General features: G+C 48.9%; 1 protein-coding gene across 1 annotated transcript in view; it reads left to right on the top strand.

Annotated features, from left to right (window-relative positions):
- Myrip (myosin VIIA and Rab interacting protein) overlaps nt 1-23,921 on the top strand; it is a 189,117-nt gene that overhangs the window by 38,855 nt on the left and 126,341 nt on the right. The window contains exon 2 of the mRNA XM_075964134.1: nt 2,599-2,741. Within this exon, the coding sequence (XP_075820249.1) occupies nt 2,632-2,741 (110 nt within the window). The 5' untranslated portion in view covers nt 2,599-2,631. The remainder of the gene's footprint in view (nt 1-2,598; nt 2,742-23,921) is intronic.

Below are 23,921 nucleotides of genomic sequence, written 5' to 3'. Positions count from 1 at the left end.
CCAGGTTCCCACAGATGCCAGAAGAGGGTATCAGATCTTATAGAGCTGGAGTTAGAGATGATTGTAAGCCACCGTGTGTGTGTGTGTGTGTGTGTGTGTGCGTGCGTGTGTGCGTTAGGAACTGAACCTGGGTTCTCTGCGAGAACAGCCAGTGCTCTTACCCACTGAGCCATCTCCAGGTCTTCAATGGGGTGTTTAAAGAAGACTTCCACCCATGTTTCTTCTGCGCCCACTGCAGGACTTTTCTGGCCTGGGGGTGGATGGAAGGCAGTGGCTGACTGTGTCCTCCCTGGGCAAGTCTTTTGTACTTCTTTGGCTTCTGCTGACCTGCAGGTCTCGAGGTTGTTTGTTTGGCTAAAGTGGGTCATGGTTTGTTTCATCAATTACTGGAGTGAGAAGTTTTTGAATGCTTCAAATTCCTGCCGTGATTTGTGGTGAAATCTAGAGATTAGTTTGTATTACTCTGTCACACGGTTTAAATCACTTAACAAGGGACTTAAGGACCAAAGTCACTCTGTTTTCTCCACCTGTTAAGAAAAGTAGCAACCAGGTAATGGAGTGGTGGTGTGTGACTGTAACTCCAGCAATAAGGAGTCTGAGGCAGGAGGATTGCTGTGAGCTCAAGGCCAGTAGTAAGCTGAAGATAGACCAGAGCTCCATAGCAAGAACTTGCTCTAAAAACAAAACAAACAACAAACCAATATCAACAACTAAGAAGTCAGAAGGGGCTGCTCAGTGGTTAGAGCACTGGCTGCTCTTTCAGGGGACCTGAGTTCAGTTCCCAGCACCCAAGTTGGCAGCTCACAGGCATCTATAATCCAGTTTTAGGAGACCCAACGCCTCCCAACAGATACCCTGCTCTGACCTCTAAAGGCACTTGCACCAGCATGGGATTCACACACACTCACACACACACATGCACACACACACACACACACACACACACACACACACAAAATAAGGGAATCTGATGTTCCTAGTGTTCCTAGTTAGTGCACATTGAAAGAAGGACAAGAAACTCAGGAGATTACATTGCCTTCTGTTAGGTGAGAGGTGGGTGTGCAGGGCCAGGACCCTGAGGCCGAGAGACAGCCAGGTCACAGGTGTCACCCCTGGGTGAGTGCAAGCCTTGTTTGCTCATCCGTAAGTGGGTAGTGACTGCTCATAGGATACAGAGGGCATTAGAATTGTTTAATATATGTGTATGAAAACCTAAAGCTTGTGACGCATAGCAGGTATTTAACCATTCCATGGAAACTTTATTAAGGACATTTATTTATTGTAATCCCGGTGTTGTTACTTTTTACTATAATCTCAGTGTGTTTTCTTGAATAGTTTCAGATAGCTTGTCATGATCCATGTAGATTATATTTTGCTTATTTTGAGGTTAATGTTACTTTTATTTATTCAGTTTTGAGATAGAGTCTCATGCAACATAGACTGGCCTTGAACCCTTTATATAGTTGAGACCAAGAGCAAAAAGAAAAACAAAATGGGTTAAAAACTAGGAAATACTTTTTTAAAAGGAAGTTCAGTGACCTTGAACTTCTGACATTCATGGCTCTGCCTCTGGGGTGTTGAAATTACAGTGTGGGACATTACCATACCCAACTTTATACAGTGCTGGGGATTGAACTCAGGGCTGGTAGCTGCCAGGCGAGAGGTCTACCAACCGAGCCACATCCCCAGCCCTCGTGTTGTCTTGCAAATGAACAGAAGATACTGTACACACAAAGCATAAAGTTTCAACTCTTCCTGGCTTTATTTGTCATCTCGGGATTTCTAGGGGTTATTGCATAGGCCTGAAGAAAAGTTTAAGGGGTGTAGTGTACATAGAATTTTCCTTTATTTAAAGAAAACATTATAATTCATTTTGTGATTAAATAGAATACCTGTAAATAACCTGTCAAATTACAGAAACTCTCAATTATTGCTTTTTAGTGCTTTGTGGAAATCTGTGTTTTATTTTGATGGAAAGGATAGATTTTCTGTTGTTGCTGGTTTGGCTCCCTCCCTCCCTTCTTTCTTTCTTCCCTCCTTCCTATGATCCCAGGCTGGCCCAGAGTTCACTCCATAGCCCAGGATGGCCTTAACCTCCTGATCACCCTGCCTACTCCCAGTTGCTAGGGTCACAGGTGTGCGACACCATGCCTGACAGACAGATATCTTTGTTTTCATTTAAGAGTTGAGAGCATGAAACCATCAGATGCTCAGTCGTCCTCTTGGCCGATGTTGGTGTGCCAAGTGTATGCGACGTAATAACCAGGCTAGCTTAATATGAAACAGCAAATTTTAATGAAGGGATAGCTTACAACACCAGGGATCCAGCAATGGGCAGGAAATACAAAAGGGACTGGCGGGCTCACACCCGCCAGATTTATATGTAAACATTAGCCCGAGGCGAACACGCCCCCATTGGGCTGGGCTTACCCTACACTGGGCCATCTAAAAGCAGCAAGTGTGAGCTCAGAGGGGCACACAGCCTTAGCTTGTGCCTCCACCAAAACACGGTGTTTGGCTGGGTCAATGGAGGGCGGATCCCATCCACGCAGAACTTGTTCTCATCCCCAGTCTGCGATCTTTCCTTTCCCTCTCCAGATCTATTTCCGTCATCCGTGTTTAACTCTGACCATGGGGAGGAAGCTGGACCTGTCGGGTCTGACAGATGATGAGACGGAACACGTTCTCCAAGTGGTACAGAGGGACTTCAATCTTCGCAAGAAGGAGGAGGAACGGCTAAGGTGAGATGGCTTCTACCTGACCACGTGGGAGCCACAGGGCTCAGCTGCCAGAGTCACACACCTAGGTTTGTGGAGTGGCCACCCTGCCCTTTGTTGGAGGTTTCCCACAACCACTGACGTGTGACAGCAGGTGCCTGGCCCACAGGTGTGACACCTGCGTCGCCTTAGCAAGAGTCTGGCTACTGAGCCAAGGAGCTTAAAATATCACCTCAAAACCCCAGGCGTCTAGTGTTTGTGTCATCTCCGTGTGGCTGCGTTGAAGATGCCCTGGAGAGGTTTAGAAGCAGTGAATAGAGGGGATGATATCATAGGAAATATTATTTCATTCTTAGCAATTCCTCTAGTGAACGTAAAACTCACAGTGCAAGAGTTCCACAGCCTCAGGCTGAATTCATTCTTGTTCCTCCCAACCAGCTGTGATTTTGTGGGTTTGGGAGGGCAGGTCTCAGGTGTGGTGTTTACCCTGTGACAGTGACTGCTTCTCCAGTGCTGACAGAAAGGGAAGGACACAAACAGGGTGTGGGAGACATAGCATGAAGTCCCAGGAAGAAAAAGGAGGAGAAAGCAGGCTTCCTGCTGCTCCAGCCCCAGGCATGCAGAATTTGCCTCATGGACCCTCGCGGTCCTGCCATTGTGACCCCCAGTTTACACAGAGGTGCCGACTGATTTCAAAACAGCTTGAAAGGAGAGGTTTTACTTGGCTCACAGTTTGGGGGTGCAGTCTATCATGGCAGGGAGGCATGGCAGAGGGAGCATGGAGCTGAGGGTCACAGGGCACCACAGTCCGGAAGGAGAGCGAGGTGTGAGCCAGCGCTCACTAGGCTTCCCTGCTCCTGTGTCCTGGGCAACAGTGCACAGCCGAGTGGGTCTTCTCTCCTCTGCCACACCGCCCTGGAGACACCGGCTCAGACACAGCTAGAGGTGTAGCTACTAGCTAACCAAAGGGACATCTGACTGTCACACATGGTATCATGTAGGCAGTGGGAATTAAAAGTCAAGATTTTCCAATGCAAAACACAAGTCCTCTGCTCCACAGTGAGGGTCACCCTGGGTTCTCCTGACATGGCCTTCACGTTGAGGGTCACCCTGAGTTCTCCTGACATGGCCTTCATGGTGAGAGGGTCACCCTGAGTTCTCCTGACGTGGCCTTCACGTTGAGGGTCACCCTGAGTTCTCCTGACATGGCCTTCACAGTGAGAGGGTCACCCTGAGTTCTCCTGATATGGCCTTCACGTTGAGGGTCACCCTGAGTTCTCCTGACATGGCCTTCACGTTGAGGGTCACCCTGGGTTCTCCTGACATGGCCTTCACGTTGAGGGTCACCCTGAGTTCTCCTGACGTGGCCTTCACAGTGAGAGGGTCACCCTGAGTTCTCCTGACGTGGCCTTCACAGTGAGAGGGTCACCCTGAGTTCTCCTGACCTGGCCTTCACAGTGAGAGGGTCACCCTGGGTTCTCCTGATGCCACCTTCATAAATCTGAACACACGCTCCCATTGCTTTTTCCGGGTGGACTGCCTTTGCATCAGTTCTGGGCTTTGAATGATGGAATGCTGGCCGGCTTGTTCTCAAGCCTTTATCCTCAGCTTCTTAATGGTTGTTCTCTTGCTTTTGGCTTAGTTTTTCTCCTCACCGTTGTTCTAGTTTCCTTCTGTTGCTGTGACACAATATTTGACCAAAAGCGACTTCAGGAAGGAAAGGGTTTATTTCAGCTTACAGGTTACAGTCTGTGATTAAGGAGAGGCAGGGCAAGAACACAGAGTCATGGAGGAACTGCTGGCTGGCTTGCTCTCAGGTTCACGCTGAGCTAGCTTTCTCATACAGCCCAGGACCACCTGCCTAGGGAGTGGTGCTGCCCACAGTGGGCTGGGTCCTCCTGCATTAGTGGAGATAATCGAGATAACCCCCACAGTCATTCCCACAGGCCAATCTGATCTGGGCAGTCCTGTTGAGACCCCCTTCTCCAGTGACTCTAGGCTGTCTCAAGGTGACAGCACACACTGACTAGAACAATCATTTTTCAAATGTAATACAGCAACCTCATGTTCCATGAACTTCACCATCTTCTCTCAATTTGGACAGAGCGGTGTCCATATGCTGAGCCCCGCTCTTCCACTGTAACCAATCAGCTTTCCGTCCCCCGTTGCAAGCCCCTTGGAGTCTCTCTGTTTAGTCCATGGCACAATGCTTGGAAGCCAAGAGGTAGCACTTAGGCAGTCATGCCTGGAGGTGCTCTCTGCACCCCGCCCACTCTCTGTCGTTGCAGGACAGTCAGTGTTTTCCGGAAACTGTAGACTCGCCAGGTTCTCTCAGCTAATGGGACCCTTAAGGTGAGGTAGCCCTGAAGTGGGCTCTCTCCTCTCTGCTATGGCTTGGCCTTCAAGTTTAAGAACTCCACACATCTATTTGGGGATTGTCACATTTATTCATCTTCCCTCGATTCATTGCACTGATTTCTTTTTTTTTATTTTTTTTATTGATAAAAGGACAATAAAGAAAGAAAAAAAACAAATTTCCACCTCCTCCCAGCCTCCCATTTCCCTCCCCCTCCTCCCACTCTTCTCCCCCTCCTCCCACTCTTCTCCCCCTCCTCCCACCCCTCTCCCCTTCCCCCCACTCCTCTCCCCCTCCCTCTCCAGTCCAAAGAGCAGTCAGGGTTCCCTGTCCTGTGGTAAGTCCTAGGTCCTCCCCCCTCCGTCCATATCTAGGAAGGTGAACATCCAAACTGGCTAGGCTCCCACCAAGCCAGCAGATTGCGTAGGATCAAAACCACGTGCCATTGTCTTTGGCGTCTCATCAGCCCTCATTGTTCGCCATGTTCAGAGAGTCCAGTTTTATCCCATGCTTTTTTGGTAGCAGTCCAGCTGGCCTTGGTGAGCTCCCAGTAGATCAGCTCCAAAGTCTCAGTGGGTGGGTGCACCCCTCGTGGTCCCGACTTCTTTGCTCATGTTCTCCCTCCTTCTGCTCCTCATTGGGACCTTGGGAGCTCAGTCCAGTGCTCCAGTGTGGGTCTGTATCTATCTCCATCCATCGCCAGATGAAGGTTCTAGGATGATATGCAAGATATTCATCAGTATTGCTCTAGGATAGGGTCATTTCAGGTTCCCTATCCTCAGCTGTACCCCTGGACCCAGCAATACCACTCTTGGGAATTTACCCAAGAGATGCTCTATCACATGTCAAAAGCATTTGTTCAACTATGTTCATAGCAGTATTATTTGTGATAGCCGGAACCTGGAAACAACCTAGATGCCCTTCAATGGAAGAATGGATGAAGAAAGTATGGAATATATACACACTAGAGTACTACGCTGCGGTAAAAAACAATGACTTCTCTAATTTTGCATGCAAATGGATGGAAATAGAAAACACTATCCTGAGTGAGTTATCCCAGACACAAAAAGATGAACATGGGATGTACTCACTCATAATTGGTTTCTAGCCATAAATAGGGGTCACGGAGTCTACAATAGGCGAACCTAAAGAAGCTGAGTAAGAAGGTGAACCCAAGGAAAAACATATAGTTATCATCTTGGATAAGGGAAGTAGACAAAATTGCCGGGGAGAAAAGTGGGATCTTGGGGGTGAGGTGGGATGGGGGTAAGGGGAGATGGGGAGAGAAAAGGTAGAAGGGAAGGAGGGGGGACTTGGGGAAACAGGAGGATCGGGATAAAGGAAGGATGGATAGGGGAGCACGGAACCACAATTCTTAGTTAAGGGATCCACTTTAGGGTGGGCAGGAGAATTGACATTAGAGGGGCTCCCAGGTGCCCAAGCTGAGGTCCCCAGTTAGTTCCTTGCACTGATTTCTTTAACTGTTGGTCCCTTTAAGACTAAGAACGCCAAGCAGACAGCACCTTGAAGGGCTGCTGGGCCCCCGGCTCTGTTAAACAGGATGCAGTGAGAATAACAAATTAATTAGCGTTAAGACACCACATCTCCAGCTCTGTCGGCAATGGCTTGCATTTTCCCAGCGTGGGGTTTGTCATCTACAGGAAGCGTCAATTAGACCTCTGGAAAAATCCTCAGGTAGTATAAAAATAACCATGTCTAAGCCCATGGCCAGGAACCATCGCTGTCTACTTGGTTTTTTCTACAGTTTGATTTCAGGGGTGGGGGAGGGGTCAAGGTGGTATTTGTGTCAGGTACCCACACAGCTTCAGACCCAGTGTGCGTTTTGTTGGGAAGCAGGCCTAGAGAGGTGGGACGTCCTGACTAGAGGCAGCGATGTGACAAGTTCTGGGGTTGCTAGGGTTCAAGCAGTCTCTGGCATTCAGAGCCTCGCAGTGGAGGGGGACTAGGAGTGAGGGTGGTTCAGCCATGCTTTTGCCTCCACTGGGCTCCCAGAACAGTGCCAGGTACTCCCAAAATAATGATGGTATGTGGGGGTGCGTGTGTGCACATGTGTGTATACACGTGTGAGCATGCGTGTGGAAACCAGGGGTCAAGTTCGGGTGTTACTCCCAGGAGCTGACAACCTGTTTTCTGAGACAGAATGCCTCCCTGGGGTCTCTGTTCCCTGAGTAAGCTGGGGTGGCTTGCCAGCGAGCTCCAGGCATCTGCCTGTCTCTGCCTCCCCAGTAAATGTAGGTATGTGCCACCACGCCTGGCTGTTTATGTGGCTACTGGGAGGTGAACTCCTCATCTTTTATGCTCCAGCGAGGATCAAGTCAGCATGTGGTCAGCTTCTGAAAGTTGCCAGTACCCCAACAGACCCGTCTGTGCAGAGAGAAGGGTTAGGCTTGAGGAAATTGTTTCCAGTAACCGCTACTGGCCATTGATTGTCAGCGATTGTTAGACTGACAGTGTGTGCCTGTGCCTCGAAAGGCTGATGGGCTTGGGGAGAGGAGGTCAAAAGCCAAAAGTGTGCTGATGTCTGTCTCTCCACCCACCCACCCACCCACCCACCCACCCATCCATCCATCCATCTACCCACCCACCCACCCACCCACCCACCCATCCATCTACCCACCCACCCACCCACCCACCCATCCATCTACCCACTCACCTACCCATCCATCTACCCACCCATCCACCCATCTACCCACTCATCCACCCATCTACCCATCCATCCATTCACCCACCCACTCACCCATCTATCCATCTACCCACTCATCCATCTACCCATCCATCCACCCATCCATCCATCCACCCATCCACCCACCCACCCATCTATCCTATACCCACTTATCCACCCACCTGTCCACTCATCTGTCCACCCAACCATTCATCACCAATAGCCACCTTCCAAGCTCAGGCCCCAGGAGTTTCCTACTTCTCACCAGCAGCTGTGTTGTGTCAGCATTAATGAAGGAACCTGTAGTTTGGATGAGAAATCTTCCCCATAGGTGCAAGTGTTTGGTTCCCAGTTGGTGTTGTTTGGAGAATTGTGGAACCTTTAGGGAAACAGCTCATTAGAGGGCAGACTTTGGGCTTTTATAGCCCACCCCTACTTCCTGCTAATTCTTTGATTCCTGTCTGTGGATGCAATGTGACCACCTCTGCTGTGCCTTCCCTATATTTCCTTGAACTGTAAGCCAAAATAAACACTTCTGACCCCATGTTGTTTCTTATCAGATCATAGTGAGAAGAGGAACTAATGTAGAAATGTGTGTGTGTGTGTGTGTGTGTGAGAGAGAGAGAGAGAGAGAGAGAGAGAGAGAGAGAGGTGGAGACAGAGTATGAGAGAGTGTGTGTATACATGAGGAGGTATCAGAAAACTTGTGGGAATTGGTTCTTTCATTCCATGATGTGGATCCCGATCTTCAGACTTGGCAGTAAGCACCTTTACCTGTGAAGCCATCTTGCAGGCCCCTCAATCACCATTTCCTAAAGTGGAAAGAACACAGCATTTTAATAAAAGGAATTAGGCTCTTTCCCATCAGAGATTCATTTTCATTTTAAACAAATAAAAATTTTATGACACAAAATGAAATTTTTAAAAAGTTTCTGTTGCTAAAAGTGAAGCTCCTTTGTCTTCACTGCCCACTGTTTGGGATGCCACAGTTGGTGAGATGGATTAACCACAGCCTGTTCCATCTGCTTTTGAAGCTTGCCTGTACCCAGTTAAAACATGGGTACCTTGTGGTTTCTGGTGAACCTGTTTCCTAGTGCACCTGCTTCCCACACTTCCTCCCTGGCTGCCCTTGCTCTTGAGATTTGTCAACTGTGGCATTAACCTCTTTGGTTAATGAGTCTGTCAGTTTTGGGGGAGGGGGCTGTGAGGCTAGCCAGAGCACAAGGACCTGAGTTTGAACCCCAGAACCACATTAAAAAATGCTGGACATGGAGGCTTGTAACCTCCCAGAAATGGGGAGATGGAACTAGGTAGATCTCTGGGACTCATTGGCCAGCCAGCATAACCCATTTAGTGAGTTCTAGGTCAGTGAGAGACCCTGTTAGTTCTTGAGAAACACCTGCAGTTGACCTTGCAGAAACACCTACAACTTCTACACACACATGACCACCCATGCATACACAAGCACATACATGTGTGCACGCATGCAAGCACACACAAGCACACATGTGTAATACTTATACAAGAACATGCATGTACACATACACAAGTGCATATACATGTGAACATATATGTGTAAGCACATACAGGTACACATACACAAGCACACACACATGTGCACATACGCACACTCAAGATGGTCACTCTGGGGGCAGAGCCAGTGCTTTCTGTGGTAGCGTGAGAGGCTGACCCTGCTTGGTTTAAGAGTGTCCATATGGTGGGAGAAAGCCCAGCCAGTGGAGAAACATGTGAAGAACTCAGGGCCCTGTAGGAGGCAAGAGGCCCCAGGAAGTGGAAAGGGGATGGAGCAGAGAGAGACTCAGTCTCACAGCGAGAATGGGCCTCGTGAGATTTTGGTCCTAAGTTCTCCTCTTTATTGTTGGCATTCCGTTAATAATGGAAAGGCCAAATATATTACAGCAAAGCTGTTGGGTATTCATTCATTCGCTTCAGGATCTTGGTTCTGAATGTCAGGAGGCTCTGGGGAGAAGGGAAGTAATCCACAGGGGAGAAGAGAAGACTTCATAATGGAGTAAAGGCCTTTATCCTTGAGGAAGATTCCAGAGCCAGAGTGGAGTCCCGCAGGAGTACTGTGATCTGTATAAGGTGAGAGAGGCCAGGGAGACTTCCTGAAGCAGAAGGCATCTGAGCCTTAGGAATTTCCAAGCAGATTTAGACACAGGTCAGGGAGCAGGGAGCATCTTGGGTAGGTGATAGGAAAGGGAATGTGTCTCCATCACCCAATCAGGACCAGCAGCCGGCGGTAGGGAAGCTCCTTCGGCAATCCTGCTTTTGCTGTCCTAATGGCGGCTGATATGGTGATGCTTTGACCCTTGCCTCCTTCCCCCACAACCCTGGGGAAGACTTGTTCTTATTTGTTTACAAACCAGAGAAGCTGAAGCTCCACAGATCCTCTCAGGTTCTCACAGCTCCCTGTGTGATGGATTCAGACCTACTTAGAGTCATGTGGAGAGAGGATGGTAGCCACTGCCCTTGGTGTGACCCTGGAGAGGAATGGATGAAATGGGGGCCATGCTGGAAACCCCAGCACTGTGATGTCTAATGCCTGCTGTGTGCTCAGGGGTGGGAGAGTTACAGGGTTTGTGTCCATGTGTGGTGAATGACACCATAGCTACCGACCATGCATGCCTTCTGAATTTCAAGTGCTTCTTGTCCCAAGAGGAATATACCCTAGAAAACACAAGCAGGATTGCAAAGATCAAACACGAAAACGGAATACAGAATGTCCTCGTGGTTTTTATATTGGTTGTACCTTGAAATGTTCCTAAAATGACATCTTAAGTGCCTTGTTACTCTTCTGCTACCTTTGCATAGCGTGGATGTGGTAGTTTGGATGTAATTTGCCCTCATATGTAGATGGAAGTTTCTGTCCCACCCAGTCCCGCAGCTGTTCAGTCCCAACTGTTCAGAAACACACAGAGTCTTATATTAATTAAAAACTGTTTGGGCTATTAGCTCAGACTTATTATTAACTAGTTCTTACAATTTAAAGTAACCCATAATGTCTATGTTTAGCCACATGGCTTGGTACCTTTACTCAGTAAGTCACTCTTATCTTGCTTCCTCTGCATCTTGTGGGTGACTGTGTTTCTGCCTTTCCTCTTCCCAGAATTCTCCTAGTCTGATCACCCCATCTGTACTTCCTGCCTGGCTACTGGCCAATCAACATTTTATTAAACTAATGCAAGTGACAAATCTTTACAGTGTACAAGAGCATCATCCCACAATACCCATAATCTCAGGGAGTGGCACTATTAGGAGGTGTGGCTTTGTTGGAGTAGGTGTGGCCTTGTTGGAGGAAGTGTATCACTACGAGGGTAGGCTCTGAGGTTGCCTATGCTCAGGATACTGCCCAGTGTCTTAGTCGACTTCCTGTTGCCTGTAAGATACAGTACTCTCAGCTCCAGCACCACATCTGCCTGCACGCCACCATGCTCCCTTCATGATGATAATGGACTGAACCTCTGAAACAGTAATCGAGCCACCCCAATTAAATGTTTTCCTTATAAGAGTTGCGATGGTCATGTGTCTCTTCACAGCAATAAAAACCCTCAGATAGTGGACACCCAGGTGTTTTAAGTGGCGTAATATTTTGAGCTTTGCCAATATTTTAATTAATTAATGTGGTCATACATACCTGGCTAAGCAGTTTAGGACTTGTAAGATCGAAAGGGAAACCTTCTTTCTCAATTGGGGTGGAGTGAGTTCTTTGTAAAAATTATATTTATTTTTAGTGTGTGTGTGTATTTATGTGTATGGATTTGTGTGTCTGTCTGTGTGCCTGTCTATGCACGTGTGCTACATTAAACATCTGGAGGTCAGAGGTGTTTGTTCTGGGATCAAATTCAGGTTGTCAGGCTCGGCAGCAAGTGCCTCTCCCCACCAAGCCCTCTTGCTCTCCTCTTTTTAAGACAGGATTTCAGGTCCCCTCCTGACTTTGAATCTGCTCTCTTGCTGAGGACAATGGGTGACCCTGAACTTTTGAACCCTCTGCCTCTACCTTCAAATTGCTAGGACAGTGTGTAGTACCACACCCTGTTCATGTGGAAGGAAAGCCAGGGCTCAGATCCTGCTAGGCAGGCAAGCGCTCCAGCACCTGAGCCACGTCTCCAGCCTGAGAGCACTCAGTCCCCCTATATGCCAGTCTCAGTGTGTTCCGTCACACCTGTCTCCACGAGAAAAGAGCAGCGTTGACCACAAAGCCTTCCAGAAGGAAAGTGTGCCACGTGCACACCACATTGGCAAGGGATCTGTGTGTGCCACCGGACAGAAGGAAGCCTTCCGTGTTTCTCCGCCGGCAAAGGTGGACCAAAGGCATTCTGACCTTCAAATGACACATGGCTTCTCTTGGGGTCAGAACACAGGGCTGTGTGCGTGCAAGGCAGGGGCTCTGCTACCAAGCTCCAGCCCCAGCCGACACGTGACTTTCATACTGTATGCCACCTCTCGGACACACTTTCCTCCAGGGCGTGCTTACCCGGCTCAGGGGAGTGTTTCCACACAGAAGGGTCACACCAGTGCTGTGCTTTGCTTTTTAATTTCTGAATATGGGGGCTGACGGGGAGGCTCTGGATGGCTCTTCCTGCAGTCATTAGGAGCGGTTTTCTAAGGTCTGCTCTGTGCATCCGCCTTCCCGATCTTTATTTACTTTCTCATTGCAAATGTCAGCGGCTCAGCTGTTGAGCCCTGATAAAGCTTTTGTGGCTCTCATTCTAGGCTGACCTTTCGCACCCAGCCCTCTGGCCCGCCTTTCTCTGGCACTGAGTGTGGCTGAGAACTGGCCTCCAGGGTGGCGGAGAGAGGCTTCCCTGGAGCCATTAGTAAACACAGCTTTCTTCAGCCACAGTAACCCAGCTCTCTCTCTGCTCTATGCAGCTGGTACACCAACGTTTTCCTTATTCCTGTGCACGTCCCTGCTCTGAGAAGTGGGTTCTGGATTCGGGGCCAGCAGCTGCCTCCCTGTGACTCAGGCCCGAGGCCAAGTTCATGACCTACCTTCCTTCTTTCTTCCCTCCCTCCTTCCCTTCTCTCTTTCTTCTGTGTTTGCATGTTCCCATGTGTGCAGGCGCATGTATTCATGCATATGCACACACACAGAAATACATTATGGGGTCTACCAGGCTTATAATTCCAGGTTTCGGTTCATCATTTGGGGAAAATCAAGGCAGGAACTTGGAGCAGCCGGTCACATCACAGCCACAGTGAACAGCAGAGAGAAACTAATCATATCTGCTAGTGTTCAGCTAGCTGCCTCCATCACTCAGTCCAGGGCCCCAAACCAAGGAATGGTGCTGCCCACTTGCGGTGCGTCCTTCTTGTACAATTAATGCAACCCGGGCAACCCCTTACAGCTATGCGTGCAGGCTTTGATTTAGACCAATGGTTCACCCCTAACGCCGTGACCCTTTAATACGGTTCCTCATGTCATGGTGACCCCAGCTGTAAAATTATCTCATTGCTACTTCATGGCTGTAATTTTCTGGTGTAACCCCTGTGAAAGGCTTGTTTGATCCCCAAAGGAGTCTCGACCCACAGGCTAAAAGTCGCTAATCCAGACAGTCCTTCTCTCCGTAGGTGAATGTAGATTGTGTCACGTTATAGCTGGAATCAACTGTCAGATTGTCCAGGTCACAGAAACACTGGGACATGGGGCAAGGCTTTGTGATCACAGGCAGCAGGTTTCAGGGGACAGCTGGATGTGCAGAATAAAGCCCCTTTCTGTGTAAGGGGTTGGTGGGAGTTCAGGGACCCTGTTGCTTCAAGGAGAACTAAGTGAGGACGCTAGAGAAAGGGTCTGCAGGATTCAGCAGGGGTGCTGGAGGCTGGACTGAGAGGCTAATCCTTCCCAGAATTCTCTGGAAATGAGCATGCTTCCCCAGGTTCTAAACCCAAGGAAAGTTAGTAAGAGAGAGAAAAGGTATAAAGTTTCTGAGGGAAGTACCGCTTGTGTCGAGATGCTGCTGACTCGGAAGACTTCGTAGCTAGCGCTGGAGGTGCACCATCTGGTTGAAGGTGAAGGTCGGTGGTCCTGGAGACCTGGACAGATGTGTGTAGGACAGAACTGGTGACTGTTGTCAGAGCTAAAAACGTGTTTCTGCCTCAGCTGCTCATGGCTGTCAGGGGTGTGAATGTAATCAATATTAGAAGTTTATAGACAAACTAAACTTCTTGCAACTCTCATGACCAATGTTCTGAGACATAGAACATTTAGGGAACCCAAGTCCTTAAAGGGGCAGCATCAGCACCCACGTCTGTAGTGCTATTAATCTTGCAAAGAGGTTCAAATACAGCACCACCCCACTTCCAGAAAGTGTTTATCAGTCACCATCTTCCAGGGACCAGATGATGCTACAAGGTGACATTCTTCTCAGCCCTCAGAGTCCAGTGCTTCCTTCGGTTAAATGCGTTTTAACCTGGAGTAATGGAGAGTACGGGGTTGGTTGGGGGAGCTGGAGACGAAGCTCAGTTGGTGAGTGTTTGCCTAGCGTGCTCGGAGTCCTGGGTTTGATCCTCAGCATTGTATAAGTGAACTGTGGGGGACAGACCTGCAATATCAGTGTTCGGTAGGTCGAGGCAGGGAGGGCGAGAAGTTCAAGGTCTACCCTGGGCTAAAGAACCCACTGAAGGAAGGAAGAGATGGAAAGGGAAAGAAGAAAGAAGCGATGGTTATAGGATTTCCCTCCACATTCCTGGGAATTCGGATTTTTTTCTGTTCCTGAAGGGCTGGTATCAGGGGCAGAAGACTGGTACAGGCTAACGGGTGGAATGGGATGGGGTGGGTGAGGTGAGGAGGTAAAGCAGTGGAATTCGTGTGGTTGCAGAAGAGATGGGAGACAGATGGTAGACTATAGACATGATAGATGGAGATGGGAGGGGGACTCCTGTGGGCTGAGCCCATGGCCTAAGTGTGTGCTTATTACCTGATGTCTCCAGCAGGAGGCGGTAGGGAGGGCTGCCAGCTCCTGATTGGTGGCCCCTACTGGGTTTGTTCATACTGACCTTTGTACAGTGGACTGAGACTCCTGATAATGTAACAGGACCAGCAGGTGGCCTAGCACATCACAGCCTCCCTTCCCTCCCTTCCTTCTCCCTCAGGGGTTCTTCTCAGGTTCTAGTCTCCCCCGCCCCAGAACCCTGGTGATTTCTATTTGATATTTCCACTAAAGTGAAGTAACTGAGCCACATCAAGGTGTCAGCCCTGAAACCACCTGCTTTTGTGATCGGGCTGAGCTCAGCAATCACTGGATGCCATGAGGTGGGCATCACTATGCCCATACCACAAAGACTGGATGCAGAGAGGTCACGGACCCGAAGTCACCCAGCTTGGCTCTTCCTGGCAGTCTGCCCTTGGCTACCAACCTCCAACCACACTGACTCCTTAGTGCTTACGGTCACCGAGTCTTGGGTGTTAGGGTGGGAAGGACCTTTGAGAGATATGACTTGACACATTTCCTGCCTTTCTGTCAGCAAGGGACTCTCTTTTCCAGTCAGAACAGAATGGTCAGAAAGCCAGCATGATGTTTGTGCCTCACTCAGGGTATGTAGAGAAAACCTTGTAGAAGAGAACCTTGGAGTTTATTCTGTCAAGTGACAATGCTTTTTTTCTTTTCTTCTTCTTCTTCTTCTTCTCTCTCTCTCTCTCTCTCTCTCTCTCTCTCTCTCTCTCTCTCTCTCCCTCCCTCTCTCTCTCTCTCTTCTTCTTCTTCTTCTTCTTCTTCTTCTTCTTCTTCTTCTTCTTCTTCGTCTTCTTTCTTTCTTTCTTTCTTTTTCTTTTTTCTTTTTTTTGGCTTTGACCATCAAGAACAGAACAGGCAGTTTGGCTTAAGGGATCAATAAAAGTTTGCCAGAAGGTCATTTGAGACTGGTCCTGTCTTTGTTCCCACTCTTCTTTGCCTGGTCTTTGCTTGGCATGGCAGACCATGCTGGATCGATGTATTCCAGTGCACTGTATGGATGATTTGTTTTGCACTTGGGCTCTTCAGAGGCTGGGAGTCTGGCTGCCGACTGCTGCTGCCGAGACCGAGGTGACATGAGTACTTATGGGGTCAAATCGCTTGTGTCCCGGACAGCAACAAGTGCTGCTTCTCACAGGCCGATAGTTCTCAGGGAGAAATCATCTCATTTTCTGTAAGTCGGGGGTCTCTGTACTTTGTCTTCAGCAAGACACTGTGCGTTCTTTCGTGTGTTTTATGTCCTTCCTGTCCCATCCCTGTGTGTCACCCTCCCCACTGCTTTTACAAGGGACAGGTGTGAACAACCCCAAGATGTCCTCTCTAGGCCAGGATTCTCTAGACTCTCCAAGCTCGGTCCATCTGGTCAGGGGTCAGACAGAGTGCTAGCCTCTACCCTGTGTCTGGGCAGTCTCTGTGACCAGGGTCACATGGTGCTTGTACATTTGAGGCCCGTCATCAGCAGAACTGGCATTGGTCCAGTGATCACACAATGTGGTCTTTCTTTGTGTTTGCCCTTCATGTATGAGCCAATGTAAGAAGAGTGTTCCCAGAGTCAGGAAAGCTCCAGGATGTCTGGAGGCCCCGAGAAAGCCAGAGTAATAAGAAAACACGAGCCCAGCCTGGTGACACGGGCCTGTCACGCCAGCTATCTGGGAGCTGAGGCAGGAGGAGCCTCTCTGGGTTACACATTTCAAAGCCAGCCCCAGTAACTTAGCAAGGCGCTGTCTCCAAATGAAAAAGTCAATACATAAGTAAAGGGGTTGGGGAGGGAACTGATGTAGCTCAGAGCTCGTGAATTTGCTTAGCATGCTTGGGGCCCAGGGTTCAAACCCCCAATAACAGGAGTAAATGGGGGGAGGGAGGGAGGAAGGAAGGGAGGGAGAAAGGAAGTAATTACTGTTAACTATTCCAAAAGCAAATGTGTTTGGTAGCATTAGCAGAGCTTTTCATGGCTCCGAATTCAGTGGGGGAGGGGAGCTTCATTTTATGTCACAGGATGGATATTTGTGCTTTTGTGGGGGAAAGAGCAACTTTATTGCTAAAGCGAATTAAGTCTCAGGTAGAGCTCTGAAGGAGAGAGAGAGAGAGAGATCCAGCCAGCTGTTGCTAAGCTGAGGTCTCCATGCCAGGAGGCAGCAGAAACCTGGTACCACCCACGAAGCAGAGACAGCCACACCTGTGTCACCAGCACCCAAGCTGGGGGAAGAAAATGGCCAAAGCCCCAAAGAGCCTCTGCTCCTCTTTAGTCCCCCCTCCCTCCAGGATTCTGCCACTCCTGACTTCCGAGAACAAGTGCACTTTGCCTGTTTCTGACCCTGTAAATAGAATCACACAGTGGACCCTCTTTGGAATCTGGTTTCTTTCTCTTTCTTATTTTTAGAAGTAATTATTTATTTACATTTTTAATTACGTGTGGATCTGTGTGGGTACATGCATGAGTGCAGTGCCTTCAGAGGCCAGAAGAGGGCATCAGATCCCCTGGAGCTGGAGTTAGAAGTGGTTGTGAGCCACCTGATGTGGGTGATGGAAGCTGAGCTCTGGTCAAGTGCCCTTAACTTCTGAGCCTTCTCTATAGTCTTGGAGTCCATTTCTTGTTCTGTTTCTGAGTTTGGGCAACATGTTGCATGCATGCGTGTGGCGTGGACTATCCATTGCCTGTGGAATTCAGTGTATATCTGACCAAGCACGGACTGCTGGTCCCTGGGAATGGGTTAGAGCAGGTGCCGCCAGATTGTCCTCTTCTATCCTTGGTCCTGTGTGAGTGGGACTGCCAGTTCTTCACACCCTCACCAAAGCATGCTAGTTTGCAACAGCTGTTCTGGGGGTCAGCAGCTCCTTATGTAGTCGATGAGGGTGCTGAAGCATGGGGAGTTGCTAAATACCCTCATCTTACAAGTGAAGAACCACCGTGCAGTCCTCGAGGTAGGCTGTAGAGCCCCATGCGTGTGAGCCGTGGCCATAGGAGCTGCCTGCCTTCCTGGGTGCTGACTGCACCGGCTGGCCCCACCAGCTTGCCCCGGCCAGTGTCCTGTCACTGATTCTCCATTCCACTTCTGTGAGCTTTCCTGTCAGGAATTTGAATAGCATCCCAGACATCAGCCATTATGTTCATTTGTGTGTGTTCATATGTTTGCACGTGTGCATGAGGGTACATATGCAATTGTGTGTGGAGGTCAGAGGTCATTGTCGGGGGTCTTTTTCTATAGATCTCCTTATCCTTTGAGACACAGTCTCTCACTGAACCTGGCGCTCACCACCCGGGCTAGGCTGCTTGACCAGCCACCCTCAAGGATGCACTTGTCTCCACCTCCCCAGGACTAAGACTATAGTTGCACCCTGTCACACCTGATTCTATGCATGCTGGGACTCTGGACACAGGTCCTCATACCATGCAGCGGTCACTTTACTTGGTCCTGAATGCCATTTGGAAAACGTTATTTTTGGATATTAGAAAACTCCTGCTGCACCTAACTCTCATTTTGAATTCAAATTTAAATTTTTTAATTCCACTGAATAGTTTCCTAATGAACTTCAGGATCCTCTTGTGTTTCCTCTGTCTTTTTCATCCAGTGTCTGATGGAAGAGGTTAAACAGCCCCACCCAAGGGCAGTATTAAGCCCTGCCAGCCTACTGTGGAACCTTCCCTCAGGCAAGCAGCCAGAGGGACAACGTGCTAGTCTGAACTGCTTCTTTCTGTGGCCTTTGGGAAGGATGCAGTTTAGCCTTATGCAGCTACGTGGAAAACCAGGCGAAGCATGGGCCAAAGAGAGGACTCAGTGTAAGGGCAAGTACTGCCCTTCCAGGGGACCCAGGTTCAGTTCCAACACCCACCCTGAGCAAATCACAACTGCCTATCTCTAACTCACCAAAGCATGCTCCAGGGGAGCTGACACCATCCTCTGGCTTCTGTGGGGACCTGCACACAAGTGCACATACCTACACACACACACACACACACACACACACACACACACACACACACACAAATACTTAATTAAAACACAATACGTATTCAGAATGATACAAGGCAAAATTTAACAAATACAGCCACTGGAAGTACAATCATAGCGCAGTCCCTGCCCGTGTGCAGTGGACAGCCAAAGAGAGGCTGCTGGGAGCTGTTGTAGGTGGCAAGGCTGGTGGGGCATTTGTAGTCTCTGATATTTGCAGAACATCAGCAACCCTGTCCCTAAAAATATCATAAAGTTGAGAGCATTAGAGGAAGATATCTAATGTCTCTTCTGGCCTTCACACATACATGAACACACATATTTATACAGAAAAAAAATTTAAGTTTTAATTTTTAAATAGATAGGTTTTTTTCCTTTCATGTTTTTGCTGCCTGTATTTCAGAAGATAATGGAATTGTAAATTATGTTGAAGCTCCGGGTTCTGTTGTTTTCAAAAGATCATTGTCATGATTAGCTGTCAGCTAATAGGATAAGGTAAAGCAGAGAAGCCAGTGTTCTCCTGAGGAAATGAGTCTGTGCTCATAAAATCAGGAGCTGTGCTAGAAGTCGGACTGAGGTGTGTGCAACCTCTAGGTGTGCACAGTGTATGGACACAAAGTGTAAGTGTGCATCTGCACAACTGTGTGTGCTTCCCATCACTTGGTGCTCATTTCAGCCCCTCCCCTCTGTAGGGTGAGTAGGGTACTAAAGAAATGGTACAGTGTGTATTTTTGTGCATATACACGGTCTTCGTGCAGGTGTGCGTGGTGGACTCACATGCGTGTGGAGGTCAGAGGCCAGCCTCCACCTTGTTTTCCTGAGGCAGGGTCTCTCTCTGGCCTGAAATCCACCACGTAGGCTGGACTGACTGGCCGGCAAATCCCCGAGGTCTGCCCATCTCTGCCTCCCCAGTGCTGGAATTACAGGTGCAGGTCACCACATTCAGCTTGTTAAACATTCACTTCTGGGATTCAAACTCAGACCCTTGGGCTTGCAAGGCAAGTGCTTTGCTGACAGAGCCACCTCCCTGGCTCTATAGTTTATCTTTAATAATAGATATATAATGACGTCATGAACCTAAAGAAATCCTTCCTATTTAACAAAAATAGTAAGTGGGGCTGGAAAGGGAGCTCCACAGTTAAGAATGCCTGCTGCTCTTGCAGAGAGCCTGAATTTGGTTCTAAGCCCCACCTTGTAGCCACAGCTTCAGAGGACCTGATGCCCTCTTCTGGCCTCTGACATCCCTGTGCTCATGTGTACAACCCCCCCATATGAAAACAATCCTTTAAAATAGTAGATTGATGGATGTTTTTCACCAAATGTATTCTAAAGCATACATTTTGCATATCTGTATTATTTAACCCATTGTGTCTGATCAGTTTCGCCCACATGCACACAGTTGTGAGGTCATCCATTAGGGCACGGACAATCTCCCACCTGTCCCGTGGCAGCACCAGCTGCCAGTAGCTCCCCAGCTCTTATTCCTACTCCATGATGGGAGTCGTTAAAAGATGTATTTTTTTATGTGTATCAGTGTTTTGCCTGCATGTGTTCCATGTATAAATGTGCACCAAGTGCCTCCCTGGTGCCCAGGGAGACCAGAAAAGGGCAGCTGTATGCCTTGGGATTGAAGCCACAGGTATTAGTTGCCATGTGTGGGTTAAGGACCAAAGCTGAGTCCCCTGCGTGGACAGCAAGTGTTCCTAATCACTGAGTCATCTCTCCAGTGCCTGTAAGGGAATTTTTAACAACTCTGATCTGTGTAGGTTTTTGTACAGGTAACAACAGTTGCTATGAGCTCCTGTGTGCCATAGCCATGAGATCTCCAGGGGAGAGGAGGTCTGCCCCTTATGGGTGTTTTATACATTTTCCTTTACTTAGATCGAGCAGAACCTGTTTTATTAGCTATGGTGGTATTATACTGTACCGAGTTAAACCATCATGTCTTACCACACAGCGCATCCCACCATGCCCTAAAATATGTATCTTAATTTGGACATTCCTTTCTGGGTATTTGATTTTTACGATACAGTCCTGCAGCCCTCATATACTATGAGAACCTGTCTTCCTTGTCAGGATTTTCTGTTTAAGACTCATTCCTAAATTAGAATAACCGACTTAAAATGTGTGCTAGAACGCTTCCAGGATTACGGTGGCCCTGCCCAGTTGGTTTTCAGAGTGTCTGGCAGCTGCCCGCTGGCATTTGCACTCAAGGGAGCAAATTTGGTCCTTCTGAAACAGGCATGTATAAAGCTGCATGGATAGAGGCCAGGTGAACACACCCTGGGCTGAGCTCTTCGTGGCTGCCTGGAGTGCTCTGTTTGGTATTGATTGAGCAAACAGATAGTGCCGAGTCCCATGGAAGCCATAATAGGGTTAGCGGCCTCTGGACTCAGCCTCTCTGTGTGTTCGGAATGGGAAATGAGTGTTAAGTGCGGGTCAGAATAACAACGAGGGCCGTGCCACCAGCATTTCCTTCCTTCTGATTGTGTGTAAGGGACAGGCGGCAGGAAGGACCCCACTCACCTTCCCAGAAACACAAATCTTGAGTACTGCACTAGAACTGTTATGGACAGCCCTACCCAAACCCTTAGTTTTACTAAAAATATTTGGCTTGCCCTGGGGCTCCCCTCTCCACTTTCCCAGGCTGGAGCCACAGGCAGATTCCCACACCCACACAACATTTATGTGGGCTCCGGGGGTTGGAATCGGGTCCTCGTTTACCCAGCAGACACTCCTCCCTCTGAGCTATCTCTCCCCAGCCCGTCCACCTCATTCTTTTTTGAGATAGGATTTTTTTCCTATCTAGAGCTTTGTGGTTAGATTGGACTGACTGGCCGGCAGTTCCAGGAATCCACCTGTCTCTGCCTCCCCACTCCTGGGATCACAGCCATACGCTGCCACACTGGGCTCTTTTGTATGGTTGGTGACTGTTTGAATCCCGTGTTTGTGTGGCAGGCGTTTTACAGCTGCCTCCTGGGCACCTGGTCTTGTGTTTCTTCTGAGCCCTGCCCTTCGGTTTAACTACAATAAAGTTTTTATTGTGGTCTCTTTCAATGGGAAAAGCAAACAGGAGACACCTCACTGCTGTTTGACACAGCTGTCCTCAGGGGTGACGCGGGGTGACTTGGGGTGACGCGGGGTGACTGACGCGGGTGAAAGCACCCTCACTTTGGGACAGCTCTGCGCTAGTGACGCTGGCCCAGGGCAGGCCGGGCATCACTGACTGTGAAGGTTTGGAAGCACTTCTGCCAGATGTTCAAGGTGTGGTGACGGCTCCTCACCTCTGCTCTGTGCCTCATGGTGTAGATCCCTGCCCGTAAGACCTGCGCCGTCCCCTGGAATTCCCACGTAATGAGTTTTCTGCGATTCTTCGTCATCCAAAGGCTTTTCAGTATCCAGGCAGTGTGGGACTGGGTGGGATTTCTTTTATTATCAATAAAACAAGGTCCCCTGGAGCTCCTTCAGGTCAATTCTCACTAGACTGTGACCCCAGGGGTAGCGCTCAGCCCTGCCTGTCTCTGCTGGGTTGTTTGCATGTGAATGGGACGTATAGACACTAAAACTTAACGGACTTCAGACGGGGATGGGTTCCATAGATCCTAGGTGCAGAAGCTGTGGATCCCTTCCAGTATCCGTGTGGCGTGAGGGACCGTGATGGTTTGGGCACAAAGCTAAGTCCATCCGACTGCTCTCTGTGCCCCACACAGCACCACAGGACCAGACACATCGGAAATTAAAGGCAGGAGCTTGAAAGTATCATGAAGTTCTCTTTGGAGCAGCAGGGTGGGGGAGGAAGGGCCTGCTGAGCAAGGATGAGGACCTCAGGTCAGCCCCCAGAGGCCTTGGTTGAAGAGGTGTGCAAGATCCCTCTGGGAGGAGGAAGTAGATGGGATTCCTGAGTAAATTGGGAGCCTGGGGAGGGGAAAAGTGAAGGGGGAGGAGAACAGGATGGTCGAGTAGGGGAGGGACAGAGAGGGAGAGCAAGGAAAGAGATAAATGATAAGTGGATCCATTATGGGGCTAGGGAGAAACCTGCCCCTATAAAAATTCCCAGGAATCCACAAGGATGACCCCAGCAGTAGTGCCTGAACTGGGTGCCTGAACTGGCCTTCCCCTGTAATCAGATTGGTGACTAACCTAATTGTCATCAGAGACTTCATCCAGTAACTGATGGAAGCAGATGCAGAGATCCCTAGCCAGGCACTGGGCCGAGCTCCCAGAGTCCAGTCAAAGAGAGGGAGGAGCAATAATATGAGCAAAGGGATCAAGACCATGACGGGGATGCCCACAGAAACAGCTGACCTGAGCTAGTGGAAGCTCACTGACTCTGGACTGACAGCTGGGGAACCTGCATAGGACTTAGGTTCTGTGAAGTGGGTGACAGTTGTGTGGCTTGGGAAGCCTGTGGGGCCACTGGTAGTGGGATCAGGATTTATCCCTAGTGCATGAACTGGCTTTTTGGAGCCCATTCCCTATGGAGGGACGCCTTGCTCAGCCTTGATACAGGGCGAGGACCATGGTCTTGCCTCAAAGTGAAGTGCCGGACTTTGTTAACTGCCAATGGGAGGCCTCACCCTCTCTGAGGAGTGAATGGGGGGTGGGGGGCAGAGCAGGAGAAAGGGAGGGAGGGGGAACTGGGATTGCTATATAAAATAAAAAGATTGTTTTTAAATAAAAAGTAAATAAAAAATATAGAGGAAAAACAAAACAAGGGCATGGTGGTATGTGTCTGTAGGCGTAGTGTTGGGAACGAGGCAGGAGACAGAGAGCATAGCCAAATGCATGTGCTCCAGGTTCAGTGAGAGGCACTGGCTCAAAAAATAAGGTGGAGAATGATCAAGGAAGATGTCCAACATTGACCTCTGGTCTCCATGCATGTATGTGCACATGCACGAGCACCTGAATACATCACATTAATGCACAGACTGTAGACACACACATACGCATACACATGTATGAGAGACACACACATACATACACACATATACATGCATACATACACACCTACGTACACAGACACACATATACAGATGCATAGACACACACATACACACATATAGAGACACACACAGACACATACAGATGCATAGATACACACAGACACACACATACACACATATACACATAGGGACACACACACAGACACAGACACATACAGACACACATATACAGATGCATAGACACACACAGACACAAACATATACACAGAGACACATGCACACACAGAGATACTGTATG

Source organism: Microtus pennsylvanicus, chromosome 3 (assembly GCF_037038515.1).
Source record: "Microtus pennsylvanicus isolate mMicPen1 chromosome 3, mMicPen1.hap1, whole genome shotgun sequence".
Lineage (NCBI taxonomy): Eukaryota > Metazoa > Chordata > Mammalia > Rodentia > Cricetidae > Microtus > Microtus pennsylvanicus.
The sequence above is the reverse complement of the archived record's forward strand: the minus strand, read 5'-3'. Positions and strand labels throughout refer to the sequence as shown.